The following is a 22805-nucleotide window of genomic DNA, read 5'->3' on the forward strand; positions in this document are numbered from 1 at the left end:
AAGACAGACAACCTAGTTAAACAATGAACAAAAGATTTGAAACAATTTTAAAAAGAAATGAATGGTCAGGGGCACCTGGGTGGTTCAGTCGGTCTATAGCATTTACCTTCAGCTCAGGTCATGATCTCTGGGTCTTGGGATTGAGCCCTGCATCAGGCTTCCTGCTCAGCGGGGAGTCTCCTCTCTCTCTCTTTCTCTCTCTCTCTCCCTCTTCCCCTCCCCACCTCTTGTTCTCTCTCTCTCTCTCTCTCAAGTAAATATAAAAATAAAAATCTTAAAAAAAAGAAATAAATGGTCAATAGTGTATTACAAAATGCTCAATATCATTAGTCATCAGAGAAATACAATATAATCGAAATACATATAATCCAACCATTCCAATATTATATATTTACCCAAGAGAAGTGAAAATACACAAAGACTTTACATAAATGTTATAGTAACTTTATTCTCAAAAGTCAGAAACTGGAAACAACCCAAATGTCTATCAACAGGTTAATGGATTGTGATTATCACAATCACAATTTGTGATTATTCATGTAACAGAATTCTACCAGTAATGAAAGGAACAAACAACAGATCTACCCAATAACACAGAGCTATATTACAAAAACATCCTAAGTGAAAAACATCAGACATGAAAGAGTATACCATTTGTATGAAATTCTAGAAAATACAGACTAACTCATACTGGGTTTCTTTAAATGCAATGATCTTATATGCTGCACTTCATTAATACAGCGAAATACTCTGCTTTTCAGAAAAAGAAATTAATATCTTCTACTGTTCACTACCATTCTCCCTACCCCATCTCTGTTTAAAAGATCAAAATTGAGGAGCATCTGAGTGGCTTAGTCGGTTAAACATCTGGCTCTTGATTTTGGCTCAGGTCATGATCTCAGATCACAGAGTCTGCTTGAGATTCTCTCCCTCTCCCTCTGCCCTTCCCCCTGCTCCCTCTCTCTCTCTCTCTCTAAAATAAATAGATAAAATCTTTTTAAAAAGATCAAAATTGCATATAAATTTGATAAGCATGTAAAATAAGCATAAACAATCATAACTCTTCATCATGTAAGGTTATCAGATTCAAAAGCTAAGAAGAAACCTGGTTCAACAAGAACCATATAGAATATGAAGTACAAAGACTTGGTTTTATATTCCAACTCTGCCTCTTTTGGTACCTCTTAAACTTTGAGAGTATCAAATGCTGTATTTGAAAAATGGGGATATTATTACCAAAAATTATATCTGTTTCAGAATAAAAAAAGATGTCATTTCAGCCAGAAGTCTCCAGCACCTGGCAGATACAGGCACTAAATACATATGGGCTGAATTAATTTCAATTTGTTTCTGAACCCCAACATTTTTTTTAATGTGTTAAGGAAATTAAGGCATGTGGAGCCATGGACTATTTTCTATAAGCTTATGAAGCCTAACACAAAATGCTTATAAGAAGAGGTCTTAGAACTCACAACTTTTTATTGACAACTTTAATGTCCAAATACAATATGTTAGTTACCTACTTGCTTCTGACATCATAAAGGAACAGATCACAGAAGACTTGAGTTGAGACTGTCTGCTTATCCTGGCAGAGCAAGTCCCTTGGTGGAAAGAATCCAAGTCCTTGCAGATTTAAGCCCCACTGCTTCTAGTCCATGTGTAACTTTCTATTAAAGAAGAAATCAAATAAAGAACTAGCCATGAGAGGAGACAGAAGATATCCTATGTTAATGATTCAAACCGCCCCCCCCCCTTTTTTTTTTTGGTAGAAGATTCCTGAGTACACTCTCTACTCCCTATCCCAGTCCCCTGGTGTTCGGGGTAGGCAGCAGCTGCACAACTCCAGAAGGTGACTGGCTGGCACCAACACCAGTGCTTCTGATATTTTCCCATTAAGTTTTATTCCCCCAAAAAGTTTTATTTCATTAATCTTAATGCTACATATGCATCCTTTCTCTAACTAGTGGGAGGCCAGAACATAACAACTTGCAAACAAAGGCAAAGGCATTACTAGGTTGATATAAGAAGAGAGTTGCAGGGTTTTTGTTGGCTTTGTTTTCGTTTGTTTTTTTTGTTTTGTTTTGGGTTTTTTTGTTGTTTTTTTTTAAAGATTTTATTTATTTATTTGACAGAGAGAGACACAGTGAGAGAGGGAACACAAGCAGGGGGAGTGGGAGAGGGAGAAGCAGGCTTCCCGCCGAGCAGGGAGCCCGATGTGGGGCTCGATCCCAGGACCCTGAGATCATGACCTGAGCCGAAGGCAGACGCTTAACGGCTGAGCCACCCAGGCGCCCCTCGTTTGTTTGTTTTATCTCCTCTGCACCTAGGGGTGAGCATAACCAGTGCTTTTGGGGGACCATAAGGGGAGTACAACTTTTGACTTTCTCTGGGTTGGAGGAAGAAGTGGATTGCTGCCTCTGGGTTCAGTATTTGTGTCTGGAAAATCTGTCTTTTTACTAGTGTCATCCTCATATAAACTGATGCATCTGCTTTGCAAAATATAAGACTGTGGAGTTCTTTTACGTGCAATTGTAAACGCACTTTTGGATAAATGGTTCTTTTAATCTTCCAGTACTCTTCATTTTCATCTCATTCATTTCCAGGTTTCAAAACAAATTTTTTAAGTAAGGATTTAAACATAAAACATTAACCCTAGGTAAAGAACTAAGGGATTTTGATATGCCATAGTTATTCTTTTTTTAGTAGTTGTTTGACCCTTACGTATATGTATAATAATCAGCTGCTATTAATGTTCCTATTTTCTTTCATTTGTTTTAAAATTATAACTTTAATACAATGATGCATTACATTTTAATCATGTTTTACTGTATTTGAACCTGAACTACCATATGAATTTGTGAGATCTTATTTTTATATTAACATCTATATTTTATAATGTATGTGGTGTGTGTGTATACATATATATGTTTATTGTAGATACATTTGACTACATTTGTATGTTCACAAAGATTTATTTAGAGGCATTAAAAAAACAAACAGGCATAGTCAGTCATGGGTGTTCGTTATATATAAAGGTTATTGGGGCTGCAAAGATATAAAAGATAGAAGAACCTAGTAATTGCCTTTAAGATCAGAGCACAAAGCATTAGTTTGGATTTTACAAGGCCAGCCAGCAACAAAAGAGCAGTAATTTATGAGCTCAGCGTAAAAGAATAGCATAATTGCATTAAAAATTAATGCTAATGAACACTAAAATGGGGAAGGTGGTTATGATGAAAGTTTGTATTCATCTTCTCTGGTTTGAATGATGGCTAGTGGCTTGATTAATGGCTTAATTTCTATCAATTAGCGGGGAAAAATCTCCTGCGAGACAAGGGTAAATTGAGCATTGAATTACATATCTTGCTTTTGTGTGCTAAGAAAAAAGAGCTGCGTATCTCTGATATTAGCCACAGTGACAAATGTGGTGTGCCCTGCGATGTCTGCATTAGCTCTCCTGACAGGCAAGTTGTGTGTGGTTATGGGGTGTTTGGAGATGGCTGGCAGACAGCATTCACTGCAAGTTCTTTAGAAACATACAACTCTTCCATCTCCAGAATTTTAATTAGAGTCAATAAGAATTCTAGAATGAAAATGGACAGCAAACAGCGACTTCAGATTCTGTATTCTGCCCTGTTAATCTGGTATGCTTGAATTATATTCCTTTCTTCAGGCCTGTTAAAATTAGAAAGCTTCCAGTAGCTTTAGCTTTGTGGGAGTTATTATTTCTTACCACTCTATTAAAGTGGATTTCACTACCCATGTTTGTTACACTTGAAACAAGCATAAGGCCAATGGTCTTTGTAGTAGATTATAGTGGTTATTGGTTTAGCCAAATTTACAGAAGCGATTCTAGTGTTTTGCAACAATAGTTGCTACACAATAAATAACAACTCTAAAGTGGTAATTTACTGCTCAGGTTGTTCTCAGGCTTAAGGGAAAGAATGCAGGTTCTCTAAAAACCTATTTTTTAATATATTAATAAAAGTTTTGGGGATGTGACATACATAATTCTTTCAAAACTTTTTCAAATGGGTAAGCTTCTAAAAATATCGTTTGTAACCTAGCTCAAGATAATGCCAGAAGACCAAGATAATATTTATGGCATCTTCTCTACAAGTAAAGCTAGATTGTATTGAATGAATAAGCATTACAGTGCAGAATAAGAACAATCCCAAGAACACTTATTATTTCTAGTAAATGGATGGAAAAGAGGGAAAAAATAATCTGTTGACAGGTGTGGGTAAAGAACTTATTTGACGCGGAATTAATGACTAGATCACAGTGACTGGACCCCCATTTCTACCACCAACTAGTTATGTGACCTTGACCACATTACTTTGCCTTCGTTTCTCATCTGTACAATGAGAACAATAATAGGACTACCTGTCATGGTTATGAGAGTTAACTGAGGTAATCCATGTGTAGTGCTTCGTGCAGAGTGCCATAAATGTAAGCTTCTGTTGCTGCTGGGATTACTACTCCTTCCACCAGAACAGCTCATCTGGCCTTTTCAACAACCATTTAAATGAAAAATTAGCCTTTGTGACTTTCCTCGCTGGAAAGGCATTCCAGGATATTGATGATGAGAACAAAATGTCTGTAGAGTTACAGACACTGAAGTAAAATACGTTTGCTTTATAACCCCATTTCTACCACACAACTACTCTTTTGGGGAGTTTGTTATTAGACACCATTAGGAAGCCGCAGGGCCTCCCATCTCGAATCACTGGAAGCTGGGAGGCCATGTGCCCGTGAAACACTGCTCCGCCATTCAACCTGCAGCCTTCAGTGAGTCCGGATGGACTCCAGTGTCTTGGCTTGTGATAAAACTCAGCTGGGCCTTTTGTGCCTTCTCTTCCAGTCTTTCCCGGCCCTGCCACACCACAGGCGATGCCACAAAAGGTGGGAGCTAAAGCCAGTATTACCTGGCTGAACTCAAAAAAAGGTTGCCAGCCTGAAACCATGTGGCCAGAAATTGAGAAGTTTCTCAATTGTAACCTTCTTAGGCAACTTCCATGTCTTTACTACTATGACTAAATTAGCACTCTAGTACTGTTACTAGCCTGTCATGTATTAAATGCTTTTACTGTTTCCTTACCCTGTGCTAGCACACGTATCATCTCCTACATTTTCTTGGCTTGATCCTTCACAGGATTCTTCTCTCTGCTGGATTCGCCGTGTCAGAGAGGATTTCCCTGCCCATCCCAGCTGAAATAGCTCCCTTTCTCCTTTCTAGCCCTCTACCCTGCTCTATTTTTCTTGATATTATATTGTTCATTTACATGTTTATTAGTTGTCTCTCCCATGAAAGTATAAGCTTCATGAGGAAAGAAACTCTACATGTTTCTAAACCCTTATATGTGGAACAATGCCTGATGCATTAAATGTTCTCAAATATTTGAAAGGAGAGAGAAAGGAAGGGAGGGAAGGAGAGAGAGTCAACCTCAGCTATTCTATGATGTTTATTCCCATGCCACAGAGAAGAACACTGAGACCATTTAATTTGAACCACTTGCCCAAGATCACACAGCTAGTAAATAGCAGAGACAGGGTTTTATCCAGTAGTCTGAACCCAGAGCTATTAAGACTAACCACTTAATCTTAATTTTTCAAGTTACAAAAACTTCTTATAATTTGACATTCCCCCCTCCCAAGTTTTATTTTTTTTAATGGTTACTTTAATGTCCTTTCATTTTTAGTTTTTCAACAAAAGTTTATTGACTGCTTACTAAATAATAAAGCATACAACACTGAGTCTTGGAGTTGACACAAAAAGTTACGTCCCCTCTAGCTGGGGACATGAAGCTTTCACTAATGAAGGGATTAATATCAGTGCAAGGCAACATATGCTAAGCGCCAAATGAATTATGGAAGAGGCCTTTTCCTCACCAGCCGCAAGAGAAGGTGATAGGGAAGATTGAGAAAAGGTGAGAGCATTTTAGGTAAAAGGAGCTAAATGAGGTATTCAGTGTGTATTTTGTTTTTAATAAAGCCTAGTTTGATACCCAGTTCACCTGTACTTATTAAAATGTTTCTCAGAAACTCTTCACTAGTGCAGTCATATTAAAATTATTCCTATTACTTAATTTGATATAGAAAGCAGTTTAATGTAAGATTAATCTGTCTTGGACCTTATCCAAGGAGGGTTGTTATTAGAGCCTTCAGGAGCCTCATTGACATATATAACCTGGTCCTGTATTAACAGCTTCCAGAACAACAATAGACCAGCCACATTCTACTTAAGAAGTTTTCTCATCTTTCAAGTTATTTGTGGATATCGGCTCTAGCAATTTGTGCCCCGGATCTGGGTCTTATGAACAGCCTAAAAATGCTGAGGTTAAATGCATTTCTAATATATGTTTTGCATGATTTATGGGAAAAAAAAACTTACTTCACATGTACTCTTTTGAAGGAAAGCAATGGCTGTGTTCGTTAAAATTTGTGTTCATGAGAAATTGTTACAATAACTTTAGAATTTCAAGTAAGCTTTGTGGCTTTTTCCAGGTAGGTTTTGTATAGAGTTTACTGAGTAACTGTCTTTGTTTGTTTATTGACCAAATCCGTTGTTTGCTTTTTTTTATTCTTGTAACAGCACTTGAAAATGGTTTACATTTCAAAGACTATTTTGCTTTCAGTATCGATATTTTACCATAAACAGATTTCATGGATGTTTCCATTCTTGACTAAAATTTGAGTCAGTTTAAACTGAAAATAAGATATTCTTTTGTATTATTCATGTATTTATAGCAGTACTATTAGTATATAAATATTTTTTTACTGGAAGAGTAGCATGAGTACCTCAATAACTATGAGGCCAACTGACCCAAACTCTTTGTAACATAAAATGCATTTTAACTTTGGGGAAATTCATAAAATATTAATATTCAGGAGTCAGTTGAAGATGAGATTTTCATGTGTAAGATACCTTTCATGAAACGCATGTTGGCAGTTATCCCATGATTACATCTTGGGTAATAGTGCCACCTGCTGTTCTCAGCCTGGTATTGCTGCCAGTTTAGAGTGGTTTGTGTCTACAAATGGAATATAGATTAAAATTTTGCCTTTTCAAAAGAAGGTTTATATTGGACCTTAACATCTGTACTAACTGATCTTTGTGTATCACTTGATAATATTTTTTAAGTCTGTAACAGTTGTATCATGTAAAATTTCAAATATAACTTGAAATGGTTGGTGAGCCTAATTTGTATGTTAACATCAACAGTAATGAACAAAATGTTCAATTTTAATTTTTTATCACAAAAGGAACAAAATGATTTTCCATGCAGTGAGTTAGTATTGATTGTTTTTAGTCTGTAGTGACTTTGCTTTCTGACTCCAGTATTTTTTATTTTACTATGAAATATGTATCCCTTCTACTGAAATTGTACAAACTACTTATGAAAGTAGTTTGAAAGTCATTTTATGAAAGTCATTTTATTTACCAATAATGTGTTTATCAGAAATGCTAATAGATACCTTTCCTTCGTGTTTACCATGTTAATGTTTAAAAACATCCTATAATTTTGATTTCTCCCAGTAACGTTGTTCCTTGTCTTTATTTTTACCTCACGGCTGTGAATAAAAGATACTTTATATGCTAGGCATTCATGCCAAGCATATAAATGATGAGTTTTCATTCACATTTTTCCTATTCTTAAAAGTGGTAAAGAATTTTTCAATGACAAATTGGCATGTAAAACTTAAGAGCCTTAATTTAAAACGATTTACTGTATGTTATTGATGTGTTTTATTCTGCTTCCCAAAATGACAGGATTATATTCAAGACCTATATTTGTGGGCATTGATATTTGAATTTTGAGTATGAAGCCCTTTAAAACATGTTTTATGCCTGTTTTCAAACAGAATGAAGCTGAGCTATTTACAAGACTAAAAATGTAAACCTCCCATGAATTTTTCAAATTTTAACTTAAATATCTCTCTTACTCTTTAATTTAAATATCACTGGTAAAATGTTTCCCACATTGAAAGGAAAAAGCTACATTGGTTTATTTTCATATTGTACGTCAGGCAAACTGGCTTTCTCTTATCTGCCCTGTCACTTTGTTAGTCCTGAAGTGATCTTTAAAGAAACACAAAGATAACGTTCTGGTTTTCTCTAATCTTTTTCCTTCCTTCCTTTATAATTTCTCCAATGCTATTTTGTTAAACATGCTGGCCCTTGGGCCAGCTTTTGTGATAATACTTTTATTTGTATTAGGAGCTGGTTGTATGTCCATATTTGAAGCTGCAAACACTATAAGCTTTAGACATCAAATACTATTCGTGAGCTCACCTCTGACTTTTAATACTAATGATGTGCTTTGTAAATCCAAATGAGAGAATATGTTTGAGAAAAACCCAAGGCTTCAAATAGTTGATACATATGAGACATCATCCTGAAGTCTGAAATACTATCTTTTGGTTGGGAATTAATGATGGTGAAATAATTGTGAGACTAACTAAGACCTATACAAACAAGTGTATTTTCACATTGATGAATTAAAGTTGGATCACATGGAATGGTATCCATTATGACTTTTCTCTGCCATATTAACACTATTATACATATAAGTAATAAAGAATACCATCCACTGGTATAAGTATGTTCATATTAATAAATTAGCTGGGCAAAGAATCTTCTCATTTTATTTTTTTTAATTTTATTTATTTATTCATGAGAGACAGAGAGAGTGAGAGAGGCAGAGGGAGAAGCAGGCTCCCAAGGAGCAGAGAGCCCGATGCGGCACTCGATCCCAGGACCCTGGGATCATGACCTGAGCCGAAGGCAGACGCTTAACCATCTGAGCCACCCAGGCGCCCGAATCTTCTCATTTTATGGTCTCAATTAGTACATTGCATAATTAAAATCCGCAGGAGCTTTTATTCTAAAGCATGTGGAACTATTTGCTCATCCATGACACTCTAACAGTACTTGCTTTTATGTTGTAAAATATATTCTTCCTAAGTTGGGAGTGTTGGCTCTAGCAGCGATTACTTCCAAACATTCCATGCATTATTTTTCACATGAGAAAGGACTGGTTAGAGCTATCAGGGACACATCTCCAGAAGACTGTCTTTCCCCTAAATAAACTGTAGGTTGCATAAGTCTATATAGTTACAATTTGCAGTCGGCCAAAAGTTGAAACAAAGATTTTTCATAAATTGTTAATTTTTATTGAAATTATTAAACCAAATTTCTTTTCATACTCTTTATAACACTTAGCATTTTAATCTTAGATCTGCAGGGATGTAAAAATTACTTTAATGCAAACAACTACCTTATTGTCAAACCACTTTTTATGGTTGTTTCTTAGAATGTAAATCTAGTTATTGTCCATGAAGTCTAAAATCCCAAAAATTTTTAGGTGCTTGTTGAATTCAGCTATGTATTCATATCATCTTAGAGCAAGAGCTTAAACAGTGAGTGTGTGAACCATAATGTTGCATTTTTCCTTCCCAGCCTAGCATGTGAAAAAAAAGAAACAAAAATATGAAACAATACATTTCTTAAAGCAATAACTGGAAAAGCAAAAGACTGAAAACAACTCAAATGACCACCTATAAGGCATTGGTGGAAAAAAGCTATCATAAAACCATGAAATAGATAACTATACAGCTGTAAAACAGAATAGGGAAGTCTCTATACTGGGGTAGGGTGATATTGAAGACATAATGTATGGTATGTTAATTTTGTATAAGAAAGAAGAGAATATGTATACTTATATTTTCAGAAAGAAACAAAGGAAGGATAAAAACCGAAACCTAATAAAAATGGCTAACTATGGATTGGGGGAAGAACTGAAAGAACAGGATAGGAAAGGAAACCTAGACTCTTCTGAATGATGTTTTGTGTTTTGACTTTGGAATCGTGTTTTATGCAACTAAAAAGCAAATATTAAAGACAGGAAACAACAAGTGTTGTCAAGGACATGGAGAAAAGGGAACCCTTGTGCACTCTTGGTGGGAATGTAAATTGGTGCAGCCACTGTGGAAAAACAGTATGGAGGTTCCTCAAAAAATTAAAAATAGAATTACCACATGGTCCAGTAATTCCACAATTCCACTTCTAAGTATTTACCCAAAGAAAACAAAAACACAAATTCAAAAAGATCTATGACCCCTGTGTCTATTGCAGCATTATTTACAGTAGCCAAGATATGGAAGCAACCTAAGTGTCCACTGATAGGTGAATGGGCAAAGAAGATGCGGTATGTGCACACACACACACACACACTGGAATATTACTCAGCCGTTTTAAAAAGGGATGAAATCTTGCCATTTGCAACAACATGGATGAACCTAGAGGCTATTATGCTAAGTGACATAAGTCGGACAGAAAAAGGAAAATACTATATGATTTCGCTTACATGTGGAATCTAAAAAGCAAAACAAAACAAGTGAATAACAAAAAGCAGAATCATATCTACAAATACAGAGAATAAACTGCCAGTTGCCAGAGGGGAGGAGGGTTGGGAGATGGGCAAAATGGGTGAAGGGGAGTGAGAGGTACAGGTTTCCAGTAATGGAATGAATAAGTCGTGGGAACAAAAGGTATAGTATAGGGAATATAGTCAATGGTATTATAATAGCATTTTATGGTGATGGTAGCTACACTTACGGTGAGCATAGCAGAACATATAGAATTGTTGAATTACTGTGTTGTATACCTGAAACTAATGTAACATTGTGTGTCAACTATACTCAAATAAAAAAATATTAATCAAAAGGACAACAGAACAAAAACCAAGGTTAAATCAAAAATGAATTGAAACAAATTGAACCTAGCTAGATATCTAGTTGGTAGCATAATCACATGGAGAATTATTTTAGGTAACTTTAGAGTATACTGTTTTGACATTTCATCAGTGGAATAATTCCTGAGATAAAAAGAACCATAAAGGAATTTTAAACTGTATTAATTCATCTTATTAATAGTGATATCAATCTTTTTATTTTGAAACTAATGCATACTCGACTCATATTAAGAGAAACAAGTAAGTACTTTTGATCATATCATTAAGATCTTTAAAGTGAGAGAAAAGATAATACAAATATAAAATCAGAGACTTTAAAATTCCTCTAATCTTTAATTTGATTGATAGTATCAGCATGAACTCATATTACTTTTTTTTCTTAAAATATGCATTTCCTGTCCCACCCACTGAAAAAGCTGAGAAGCAGTGACAATCCAGGAACAGTGAAACCCCTGGTGCCCAAGTTACTGTCTTTAAACATCATTCCCCACTAAAAGCAGTCCGAGCCATTTGGAGAAATAGCTAATTTCAGGTCTTGGGCAGGAACTGTACAAGATGAGCCCAGAACTTCTTGTCACCCCTTAATTATAAGGAATCATATCAAAAGGATGCAGGGCTAACTTCAGGAGGTCCCCACTACCCAAAGGCAGAATAATTTGAGCAACAAAATATGAAAATGATTACATGGAGTAAAATATGTTAAATATACAAATATTCAGGAACTCATAATGCTCATCTTTGGATCAAAATTGACAAGTAAAGGGAAAAATTAAACATTTATTCTGCCTTTCCTGTACAGACTGTTCTTTACAGTCAGCAAGGGAAGTTCTTCACAACAGAGGAATCAAAGCTAATAAATGCAGGGAAAATAATAGAATTGCAAAATCACCATTTTGCAACATTAAGTGAAATAATGGATCTAATCAACAAACATTAATGTCTGCCAAAAACATTAAGTGAATTGTTGATGAAGAACTTTATAATAGGGCCAGGCTGACATCACCTTGGACCCACTGATCAATCTTAACATCTTTAAAATTAGGGGAAGCATGTCCCGATACTGTGTAATGGGAATTATGCAGCATCACCTATGATGTATCCTTGACCAAAAGAAATTGAACCTGAATCTTATCTAGCCTCTACACCTCACTATTGGTTTACACAAAATATGAGGAATAGAGGAACATGTTAAATGACATCATAAGAATAAAATCATCCAGATCTAGAATGTAGAAAATTTTCAAGTGTAAATGATCCATTCTCTTCAATAAATAAATGGCAATGAAAGGGAGGGCCTGAGGACTGTCAGTGATTAAAAGGGATTTAAGATACTTATCAACCAAGTCTAATGTGTGGACCTTGTTTGGATCCTGTTTCAAACAAACTACCTGTAAAAAGAAATTTTTTTTGGACAATCAGTGAAAATTAAACATGGACTCTATCAGATGATATTAAGGCATTATTGATAATATTGTTGGATGTGAAGATGGTATTATAGTTATATTACTGTTTGGTTTTTTTAAGTCCATATCTGAAATGCCTACTAAATATTTAGGGGTGATATGGCATGATGTCTGGGAGGTACTTTTGAGTACTCCAGATCTACCCAAAAAAATAAAGTGACGATCAATAAATAAGTAACAGAGTTCATGACTATAGAAGCTGGTGATGGGTGCAGGTGGATTCATTGTGCTGTTAATTCCTTTTATATGTATTTCCATAATAAGTTTTTTTTTTTTTTAAAGCCCTCCCATGAGATTAGCCCAGATTAGCTTGCATCATTATAGCAGTACCTTCTCAGCAATCTTTTATTAGGTTTTAGGTGAGAGACTTGGTGTGTAGGAATGTGTATTTGTGGATCTCAAGGGGAAAATAGTTTTTTATTAGAGCTTAACTATAACATCTTTTCATCCAGTTAAATTCCAGAAGTCATAAAATTACTTCATAGAAAGAAAGAACCTTGCTTAGAATACTGTTGTTAACAAGCTTACACACCAAAATACACTGACATCATACCCTTTTTTTTTTTTTAGACCAAGCCACCCTGGTTGAACAAGTAAAAAGAGTAAAAGAAATTGAAGCCATTGAAAGTGATTCTTTTGTTCAGCAGACATTCAGATCAAGTAAAGAAGTCAAAAAGGTAAGTTTTCATCCAGACATTATGAATAAGCCTTTAGAATCCCACTGAGGAGATGCTTTATTAATGGATTTGACTTAAATGTAAGTGCTTCTTCTAACAGATAGATGAAGTAGGGTGAGCGAGTGTCAGCGTGTTATTGAGAGAGAGAGAATGAATCAGTGAGAAGCAGTTCAAGTTTAACTTGTAAAAATATATCTGATGCCATTTTTTATTTTAAAATTCACTGAGAAGACAAAGTAAAATGTCAACAGTTCTAAAGCAGTAATATGCATTTAATGAACATATAGTTTTCTTTTCAAGTGTCTACATCTACTTTCTGAATTGACACTGCTAGAGAAAAGTTAGAAGAGAGCTTTAACAATCCGATTATTACCCAAATAGTAACATGTGTCTGCACTCTTTGCCCAGATTGGTATCACTTATTCAACTCCAGTAAAAGGAGTTTTGATTGGCGTTTTATTTCTGTTGAATATTGCATGTATTCTTTCAATTATTATCAGGACCACCTTTAGGAATCTGTTCCTTTAGTCAGAAAAGGCATTCTACTGTGAGATACATGTATTCTTTAATAACATACATGTAGTAAAGACATGGTATTGTTACCCACTTATTCAAAAATATTCTACAGCTGTAAATATATTAATGACTGTATAGCATCCTGCTGACAAATTTATCATAATTCTTTTATTTTTTTCCTCTGACACTAGATAATTTAAGTAGTTGTAAGCTTGAAAGTATTAATACATGTTTGTAAATATCCATTATTATCCCCATAAGATCAATTTTTCAAGATGGAGTTACTCGCTTAAGGTTAATATTATTTATTTCTACACATGTTCCCAAAGTCATCCTCCACTAACATCCCAATCCAGATTCTGCCCACAAGTCCAAGGAGAGATCTGCCTCTCACACCATGGTTAACACCAAGTCCTTTTTCACATTTACTTACCTGCTAGGTGTAGTCAGGCAAAAATTGACCTTTTGTCCTCCTATTAGCATTTCTTTTGTTGCTTGTGACATGAACATCTTTTCAGTTACCATACACTTTTTAAATCTTCCTGGAGAAGTGACTCGAGCATGTGCTGATGCCTGAGTGTGCAGCACCAGCCATCCCTGGTTAACCCGTGGTCCCTGCCTTCATTTGCTGATTTCATTTGAACTTTTTGTAAAAGTTTGCCACCACAACTCCTAAAAAATGGTGGAACTGTAAAATGGACATCCATAAGTATAGTTGCTCATTTTATTTAATATCTTACTCTTGAATATCTTGCATATTAAAAGGTCATTCATATGCCCCCAAAGAATTGTAATTTACTTTTAAATTTACTTTCCTAATATTTGTTTTCTGAGGTTCACCCTGACTTCCCAGCTCTCACTGGACTCAAGATAAACAGCATTTTCTTTCTGTGGAAATACTTATTCCTCTCTAGTTAATATACCAGGTTTTCCTCTAAACAACTTTTTCCCTTTTGATACTAATTATTAATAATAAACTTATTTTTGGGCGCCTGGGTGGCTCAGTCAGTTAAGCGTCTGCCTTCAGCTCAGGTTATGGTCCCAGGGTCCTGGGATTGAGCCCCTGGGATCGGGCTCCCTGCTCAGTGGGGAGTCTGCTTCTCCCTCTGCCCTTCCCCCCCCTGCTCGTGATCTCTCTCTCTCAAATAAATAAAATCCTTTAAAAAAATTTTTAAAATAATAATAATAATATACTTATTTTTATTTCCATTGTTTTTCCTCCAAAATACTGGCAGCTTCTCCAATAACTAGCAAAACCAGCAATGAGCAAGGAAATTGATCAGAAGTGTACCTGATAAAGAGGAAGGAGGATGGGGCTTTGGGCTCAAAGAGATCTGAGTTTGAATCTTAACTCTCACACTTCCTGCCATGATTTATGGTCTTTAGCAAGCTTCTCAACTTCTTCATCCCTCAATTTCCAAATCCATAAAATAGAACCAATAATACCTACTTTTTGGAGTTGTTGAGGAGTAAGTATAATGAGTATCAAATATCTAACATGGTTCTTGATCCCATAAATGCTTATTTTTAAATAACATCCTCTAGCACCTAAATTATTCTGTATCTAAGTACATTCTGTAAACTAAGCATAGCGCTTAAAAACTTCTACTGTAGGTGCTCAGTCTGTTTTTGTTTTTGTTTTTTTTTTAAGATGTATTTATTTGACAGAGAGAGACACAGCGAGAGAGGGAACAAAAGCAGGGGGAGTGGGAGAGGGAGAAGCAGGCTTCCTGCAGAGCAGAGAGCTCCATGCAGGGCTCGATCCCAGGACCCTGGGATCATGACTTGAGCCGAAGGCAGATGCTTAACGACTGAGCCACCCAGGCGCCCAGGTGCTCAGTCTGTCTTAAGTATCAACACCTTACCCCATTTACATTTTTTAATATTCCCCAAGTTTCCATGCTCACCAGTAAGGCAGACCTCTTGCTGAGAAAACAGAAAATCTTTAGATCTGGTTTTACCTTAAAAGTCTTTTGAAAGGTATAAATGTAAAATATCTGTATATTTCAATTCCAGAATTAGTAATGTTTTCACCTCATTGTATCCCCTAGAAAAGTTTTGAAAGATTATTTCCCCTTAACCTCTGAAGGTTATTAATCTTAAGCTAACTGACTAAATCCAAGAGAAAAAAGTCTTCTTCCTCAATCTCTAATAAAAGCCTGTATAGTTAAATGGCTTTCCATGGGACCAATATAAAGGAATTTCACCTATATCTCTGATCAAAGGGACCATCATTATTAATTATTTTAATAACTAGTTTCTGTTGTTTCAGTGTTCAATGCCAAGTTGGAATTTTCACTCACCTTCAATATAGCTTTTCTTGCACTTCTAATTCAGATGCCACCTTTAGGGATAGAGAGGATTAAGATGAAATAGGGGCCTCTAGGGGCACCTGGGTGGCTCAGTTGGTTAAGCATCTGACTGTTGATTTCAGTTCAGGTCATGATCTCAGGGTCGTGAGATTGAGCCCCACGTGAGGCTCTACACTCAGTAGGGAGTCTACTTGAGATTCTCTCTCTCCCTTTCCTTCTGCCCCTCCCCCGCAACACATGCTCTCGCTCTCTCTAAAATAAATAAATAAATCTTTTTTAAAAAAAGATGAAACAGGGGCCTCTCAATTTCATAAGGAATGTTCATGAATCTGTGCAAGAAAAACCTATCTACTGTTTCAGCTGTCTTTTAAAAGAGGTGGCCCTTAACAATAATTCACACAAAGAAATAAAATCAATTCTGGAAGGCCTTGAGCTGGCTAGTTCTAGATTGGATAAGTATGAGGGAGAAGCAAAAGCAACCTAGAAATATTAATCCAGCACTGTGAGTTGAGCCACTTAAAAATGTATGTAATTAAAATATTTTACCAACATTTATTTCTTTCCTCTAAAATTAAAACCAAATAACAATAAATCTTAGGTTTAGCAGTTAGGAAGCAGTGGTCAAAAGCATGATATGTAGGGTCAGACAGATGCAGGGTCAGGTCTGATTCTGCCATTTACTGGCTATGTGTCCTTAAACCACATGATAACCCCATGGCTCTCTTATCTTAAAAGGGAGGTAATACCCCTGGCAGAAGTTTTTATAAGGATGAGCAAGATACTTTACATAAAATAGTTAGCCAAGCACCTGACACTCAGGAAATAAAAGCTGTTATTATTCTTCCTCTCCCTGCTTCTGCTCCACCTCTTCCTCTTCCTGAATGCTCAGGGCTGCATTTGTCTCTGGCTTCCTTAAAAGGAATTGGAGATGCAAGGATTCTCATTTTGGTTGGGTCACAGCTTGTTTTATGTAATTTTTTATGGTTTATAGACCCTACAATTCTCATTGGAAACTTGGTGACCTATTGTATTCCTAAGCAAATAATTTAAAAAGTACTTTACAGCTTTATGTAGTAGCTTAGTGGTTTAGTGTACAGACAGCAGCTTTGAGCCAATTTGTTTCAGCCCAGCATTTGGAAACATTAAAGCATGAAGCAAATGTTGTAAAACAATGTTGTAACATAGCCCCATTTTGTTTTTTATATTTAAATAACTTGAAGTGACTAAAATAATAATAGCTACCAATAATACTAGACATTTAGCATATGTAAGTTATCTAAAATCCCAGTAACCTTTATTTAAAACTAAGCAAGCTGAGGCTCAGCAAATTTTATTACCCATGGTCAAAGTGCTAATAAATGACAAGAGCATCCACACAAAATTTATTCAACTCCAGAGCCCATGTTTGTTTTTACTCATCCAATGTCTCTCATAATTGTGAACTCAGTGCACGTTCCCTATTGAAGTATAAAGAAAGCATTCACTAACAGGGGAGTATGCTTAAAAAAAAAAAAAGAAGATGGCATTTACCTTGGTGAATGTACAACAGTCTAAAGTATTAGCCATCTAACACTGGACTTTTATTAGTCACTGCATTTCAAAATGATCAGAAAAGCAGTGATGGGCCAACAGTGAATAAATTTACACTCAACTGTAATATAAAACAGAAGGCCAATTTATTAGTTTAGAAAACGGTATCCCTTTCCAGTTTCTAAAATGTCTGTGTCTGCAATATAAGGTAGCGATTCAGGATGCCCAAGAAGCTGAATTATTTATCAGGAGATTACTTAGCAAAAGGAGGTAAATTATCTTGAGGACCATTTCACCCAGATCATGGGGAGATAGGAGCTATCCCTGATGCACAGCAAAGACTAACTCTCTTGAGGACTGAATTACTCATGACCCAGGTTTCAACATCTTTCTCTTCTGGACAGTTCTACACACATTGGCATAAATTTTATATCTTTGAAAAAGGCTTCTCTATACTAACCACCCCTTCAGTTGATAGAGTCTTTCTTCAGCTGTGTGAATTCCACTAATTAAGCTAAGGAGCGGTTACCAGAAAGTGGCTATTTCCAATAACATGCTAGACATGTGTCTCCGTCAACATATATAGATTTAACAGGTTAACTCTCTGCAATCATCTCTCTCTTGTGTGAGTAGATAATTGGTAGTTCCTGCTATATCATCTTCAAGAACCAAGATGCAGTTTGTTTCCAAACTTCTGTCCCAAATAAGCTTATTGCCAGTTATTCAACCCTAAAATAGTTGTAGCTGGCAGACACCCCGCTATGTTCAGAAAGAGGATAAATAACCCTAAAGCAGCAGGGTCTAACTTACTCTTTTACTTGAAGTACATTTTAAAACAAGTTTTCCAAACTGAACCACCAGGTGGCAGTGCTACTCAAAGCCAGATACTTGATAGTGGCCATGTTGTGGGTTTTTTTATAGTCAAAATTTCTCCAACAGTTTTCCTCACTTAAATAAAGAAGCAGGGCGCCTGGGCGGCTCAGTTGTTAAGCGTCTGCCTTCAGCTCGGGTCATGATCCCAGAGTCCTGGGATCGAGTCCCACATCGGGCTCCCTGCTCTGCAAGAAGCCTGCTTCTCCCTCTCCCATTCCCCCTGCTTGTGTTCCTGCTCTCGCTGTCTCTCTCTCTGTCAAATAAATAAATAAAATCTTAAAAAAAAATAAAAAATAAAGAAGCAATTGATGATTCCTGTCATATATTTTTTAATTATCCACTTAAATAGTAACTTCCATGCTCTGATCCTAATCTCTGAAAACTTTACCTGAAATGTACATAAGCACTTCTCCAAGAAAATGTTAATGTACCGTAGGTATAAACAGAATGAGACCAGTTCACTTTTATAATAGAATGTTATCTCTGCCGCCTGAATATGTGTGATCCACATCTTTGGCAACTAGAATAACAACACTCCACAATTCTTCAAGGCAGTTCAATACTGCCAGTCTCCTAGCTGAGCCCTATCAAAGCATGGCTAAGACAGGCAGAATGACATGCTCTTCTGTTCTCTGCATGCAGCATAGACCAAAAAATGATGTCTGGACGTCATTAGATTAGCATACTTCCCACCTTTCCCTATGCAGAATGTTGGGCTTTACTGATCTACGTCCTCCGTTTTATAAAGGGTCAGTATAATATCATACAGGGCTGTAGGCCTTCTAGGCCTAGTATGTTGGAAATATAGAAAGGTTTGACACCTGGGGGTGGAGGTGGGGGGAGTATTGGCTTCAAAATACAAGAAGAAAACTGCCAGATTTAACAGTTATTTTTTTAAGTATCTCTATGTCCCTTGTTACAATGTGATTATGTCTTTATTTTGATATCTATTTGTAAGTTATCTGTCGGTTCCATTAGCAAAATGTGATCTCCACTTGGTACAGGGAACATACCTATTTTACTCTCCCTTGTGTACCCAGTGCTTAGCAGTTAGTAGCACTCAATAAATACTGAAGATGGATATCCAGTTCTAAGATAAATCATTCTAAGAAAGGATTAACTAATTTGTGTAGGTTTCATTTTCTAGATGTTTTTCCCAGTGACATCTGTTTTACCCTTCACTCAGAGAAGTAGATGTTCAGAAGTAGCTACATTAAAAGAAAATGGAGGTTCAAAAAGTACACATATAGAACCAGTAGGTGTAGAAAAAAGGCCGAGTAGTGGAATTGATCTCCCAGTCATCTTGGGTTTTTTTATTTTAATTTCCGATTTCAGCTTCTCATCTAGTCCATTTCATGTCATTCCTGCAGCCTTGCTGCTGATTAGCCACTTCCCTGGCCTTTTCCTTTCCCAGACAGGGAAGTATGGGAATTAGCGCAAGAGAGCACAGCATGACTGGCCTCTTCCAGGCAGCAGCAGTGATTTCTCGGTCCTCGCATCCGCAGCCCTGAGCCCAGCGCCTGGCACTAGTATTCCGTGATGGAATATTATCATTCAGCAATAAAATCGAATGACGTACTGATACATGCTTCAGCCTTTCATGGAAGAACCTTGAAAGCATGCTCAATGAAAGAGGCCAGTCACAGAAAACAAAACAAACCCACAACAACAAGAAACTACATAATGTATGATCTTTTGTATGAAGTGTCCAGAATAAGCAAATCCATAGTGACAAAATAGATGATATGCATAGGGATGGGGAGGCTGGGAGAAATGGGGAGCAGTGACTGCTAATGGGTATGGGGTTTTGTGGGAGGAGGATGAAAATGTTCTGAGGTTGCTTGTGGTGTTGGTCGCAAAATTCTGTGGATATGCTGAAAGCTATATGAATTGTGATATGTGAATTATATCTCATTGAGGCTGTTATTTAAAAAGCAAAAACAGGGTGCCTGGGTGGCTCAGTCAGTTAAGCGTCTGCCTTCAGCTCAGGTCATGATCCTGGGGTCCTGGGATCGAGCCCCGCATCGGGCTCCCTGCTCAGCAGGAGTCTTCTTCTCCCTCTCCCACTACCCCTCCGCCCTGCTTGTGCTCTCTCTCTCTCAAATAAATATTTAGAAATAATAATAATAAAAATAAATAAAAAGCAAAAACAAAACCTTTGAATTTGCTTTTCATCTCTAAAGAGACCAAATGAATGCTGGAGATTTGTTGCTTGTTTTGACTAATAGAATTTAGATTTATGAAATGTGTTTTTCTATAGTATAGACACCTAAGTCCCAATTTCTCAAGACAAACATGCTGATCATAAAAAAAAAAATCAACATTTTCTCCATGTTTTTGTATTTTTTTGCTTGTTTTCAGAATTGTTTCTTACTCATCACCCAGGGTCTTTTTATGATTAGTATTATCTCAAAGGAGACTAAATGAACAATTGCTATTCCAAATAAAAAATATTGTTAAGGCAGAATTTTAATTATATATTGTGATCTAATTAATAAAACATTTATGTATCATGTTTCAGTCCGTGGAGCCTGGTGAGGTGAAGCATGCAGCTGCGACATCGGGACCAGCAACAGTAGTTCCTGACCCTCCCAGTAGTGAAAAAGAAATAGACCCCAGCAGCATCCCCACTGCCATCAAGTACCAAGATGACAATTCTCTGGCCCATCCGAATGTAAGATCCTTAGATCTGAAGAATGTCCACTGAAGTCTACTTGACTGAAATGAATTCAAACTGTTGTCATTTTGTGCTGATGACAAAAAGACTGTTGGAGGAAATGGATTCATATATTCCTATTTGCTAGAAATAGGCAGCTGACCCCCATCCCTTAGAGCAGTTACATGGATTTGAATCTGGTATGATCCAAATCGTGTTGTCTGACTTTTAGAAGTAGTCTTCCTATGCTTAACAAAAATAGGCAAAAAGAAGAGGTTGGTTGGTTTTTTAAATCTGGCACTAAAAGATCTACTTCTGCCTCAGCTCTCATTGGTTCATTGAACTGAGCCTGTCACGGACATCGTATTTTACTATCTACTCTGAAGTCGTGTCATTCCGCTGTGTCTCTGAGAAAAAGCGTAGGAAATAAACTTCACAAAACACGGCATAAAATTGTTAACAAACAATGTTGCTATTACACTTTTTCTCCAAGACTTTCTAAACATTATTAATTCCAAATAGATTATCTTCAGTTGAGAAGTCACCAAAAGTTAAACAGTATCCAAATCTTGTGCTGAAAGATGTATTCTGTAAAGGTAATTTATGTTACATAAGGTCAAATCCAAGTTATTGGCAAACAATAACATTTTTCCTTTTTCTTTTTCTTATTTCAGTTATTTATTGAGAAAGCTGATGCTGAGGAAAAGTGGTTCAAGAGATTAATTGCTCTCCGACAAGAAAGGTTAATGGGCAGTCCTGTGGCCTAAGTAATATATATATGGTTGAATTAACAGTAACATTGGAAATGTAGGTTTTTAAATCCCAATATTAACTTTTTACTCTTAAAAAGTGGTTAGCTGATTATGTGAAAAGGTAATATTTCATTCATTTTTCATGTAGGCTTGAATATTTGTTGATTTGAACTTAATCAAACATTGTGAATATTAAAACTAGTGTAAAATTTAATGCATGAAAATATCATACTGTTAATAAAGTTAATCCTAAAAATATCAGTGGTAAAATAAATGGTACACAGTAGTGTTTGAGTAAAACTGGAAAAATATCAAGTCGTCATTTAAGGATACAATTTTGATTAATCATGCATATGTAAGAATCAAACTATATGCTATCCATGTGAGATTTCATCTTCCATGTATTATGAAACCATTTTTGAATCTTTTATTTCACCTTATTGTAAAAATTTAGGCAGAATAAAAAGCACTGTAAACAATCTAAGTAGAATGAGCATGTTAATCCTAGAGGAAAAAAATATTTTTTGAAAAACGTTTCTTGAAAATTAAATAAATTGACAATTTATTGCTTAGAGATCAGCATTTACTAAGTGTTCCTTTTAAAAATGTTAGCAGATCCCAGCTCATTCCTCTAGAAACCATATGTTCATGGTAGACCTCATCAGTTGACCAAATACCCATGATGGGGAAATCATTTCTGAGAAAGCTGGTAAGAGCTCTCACTTCAGTCTTACTTACCCAACTGCTATTCCCTACAGAGGAAGCCAGCTAATTGTAATTTTGATAAAGCTATCTGTCATTGTAGAATACCTTTCTCTAGTAGCTGAATGAAAATCAAGTATGCATTCCATACTAAACATGCCAGAGATAAAGATTTCTAGGCCTTGCCTTACGAAACTAGTTTTCAACAGCTGACATGAATATTTCCCTTCTCTTTTGTTCTGTTGTCTGGTCTCACTCTAATTTGGTCTCTATGAAGACTGTGCCTTGGAATACAAGATAAACCTGTAAAGTTTTTAGGAGATTACCAATATATAGGACAGTTTAAAGCCATCTTTGTTATATTTCTGGAACTACTAAAATTCTAATTTCTGTTAAAAATTTTTTAAAAATAGGGGCGCTTGGCTTAGTCAGTTAAGCATCTGCCTTCAGCTCAGGTCATGATCCCGGGGTCCTGGGATTGAGCCCCACATTGGGCTCCTTGCTCAGTGGGGAGTCTGCTTCTCCCTCTCCTGCTCCCCCTACTTATGTTCTCCCTCTCTCTCTCTC

At 36.2% G+C, this 22805-nt stretch overlaps 1 protein-coding gene across 1 annotated transcript in view; it reads left to right on the forward strand.

The window, feature by feature from the left end:
- The window catches only part of RSRC1 (arginine and serine rich coiled-coil 1), a 407525-nt gene extending 385415 nt beyond the window's left edge, over positions 1–22110 (forward strand). The window contains exons 8-10 of the mRNA XM_034997838.1: positions 12791–12897; positions 20650–20802; positions 21459–22110. Coding sequence (XP_034853729.1) covers positions 12791–12897; positions 20650–20802; positions 21459–21551 — 353 coding nt within the window. The 3' untranslated portion in view covers positions 21552–22110. The remainder of the gene's footprint in view (positions 1–12790; positions 12898–20649; positions 20803–21458) is intronic.
- Positions 22111–22805: the final 695 nt, after the last annotated feature.

This window comes from Mirounga leonina, unplaced genomic scaffold, assembly GCF_011800145.1.
Source record: "Mirounga leonina isolate KUSES-001 unplaced genomic scaffold, KU_Mleo_1.0 Mir_115, whole genome shotgun sequence".
Classification (NCBI taxonomy): domain Eukaryota; kingdom Metazoa; phylum Chordata; class Mammalia; order Carnivora; family Phocidae; genus Mirounga; species Mirounga leonina.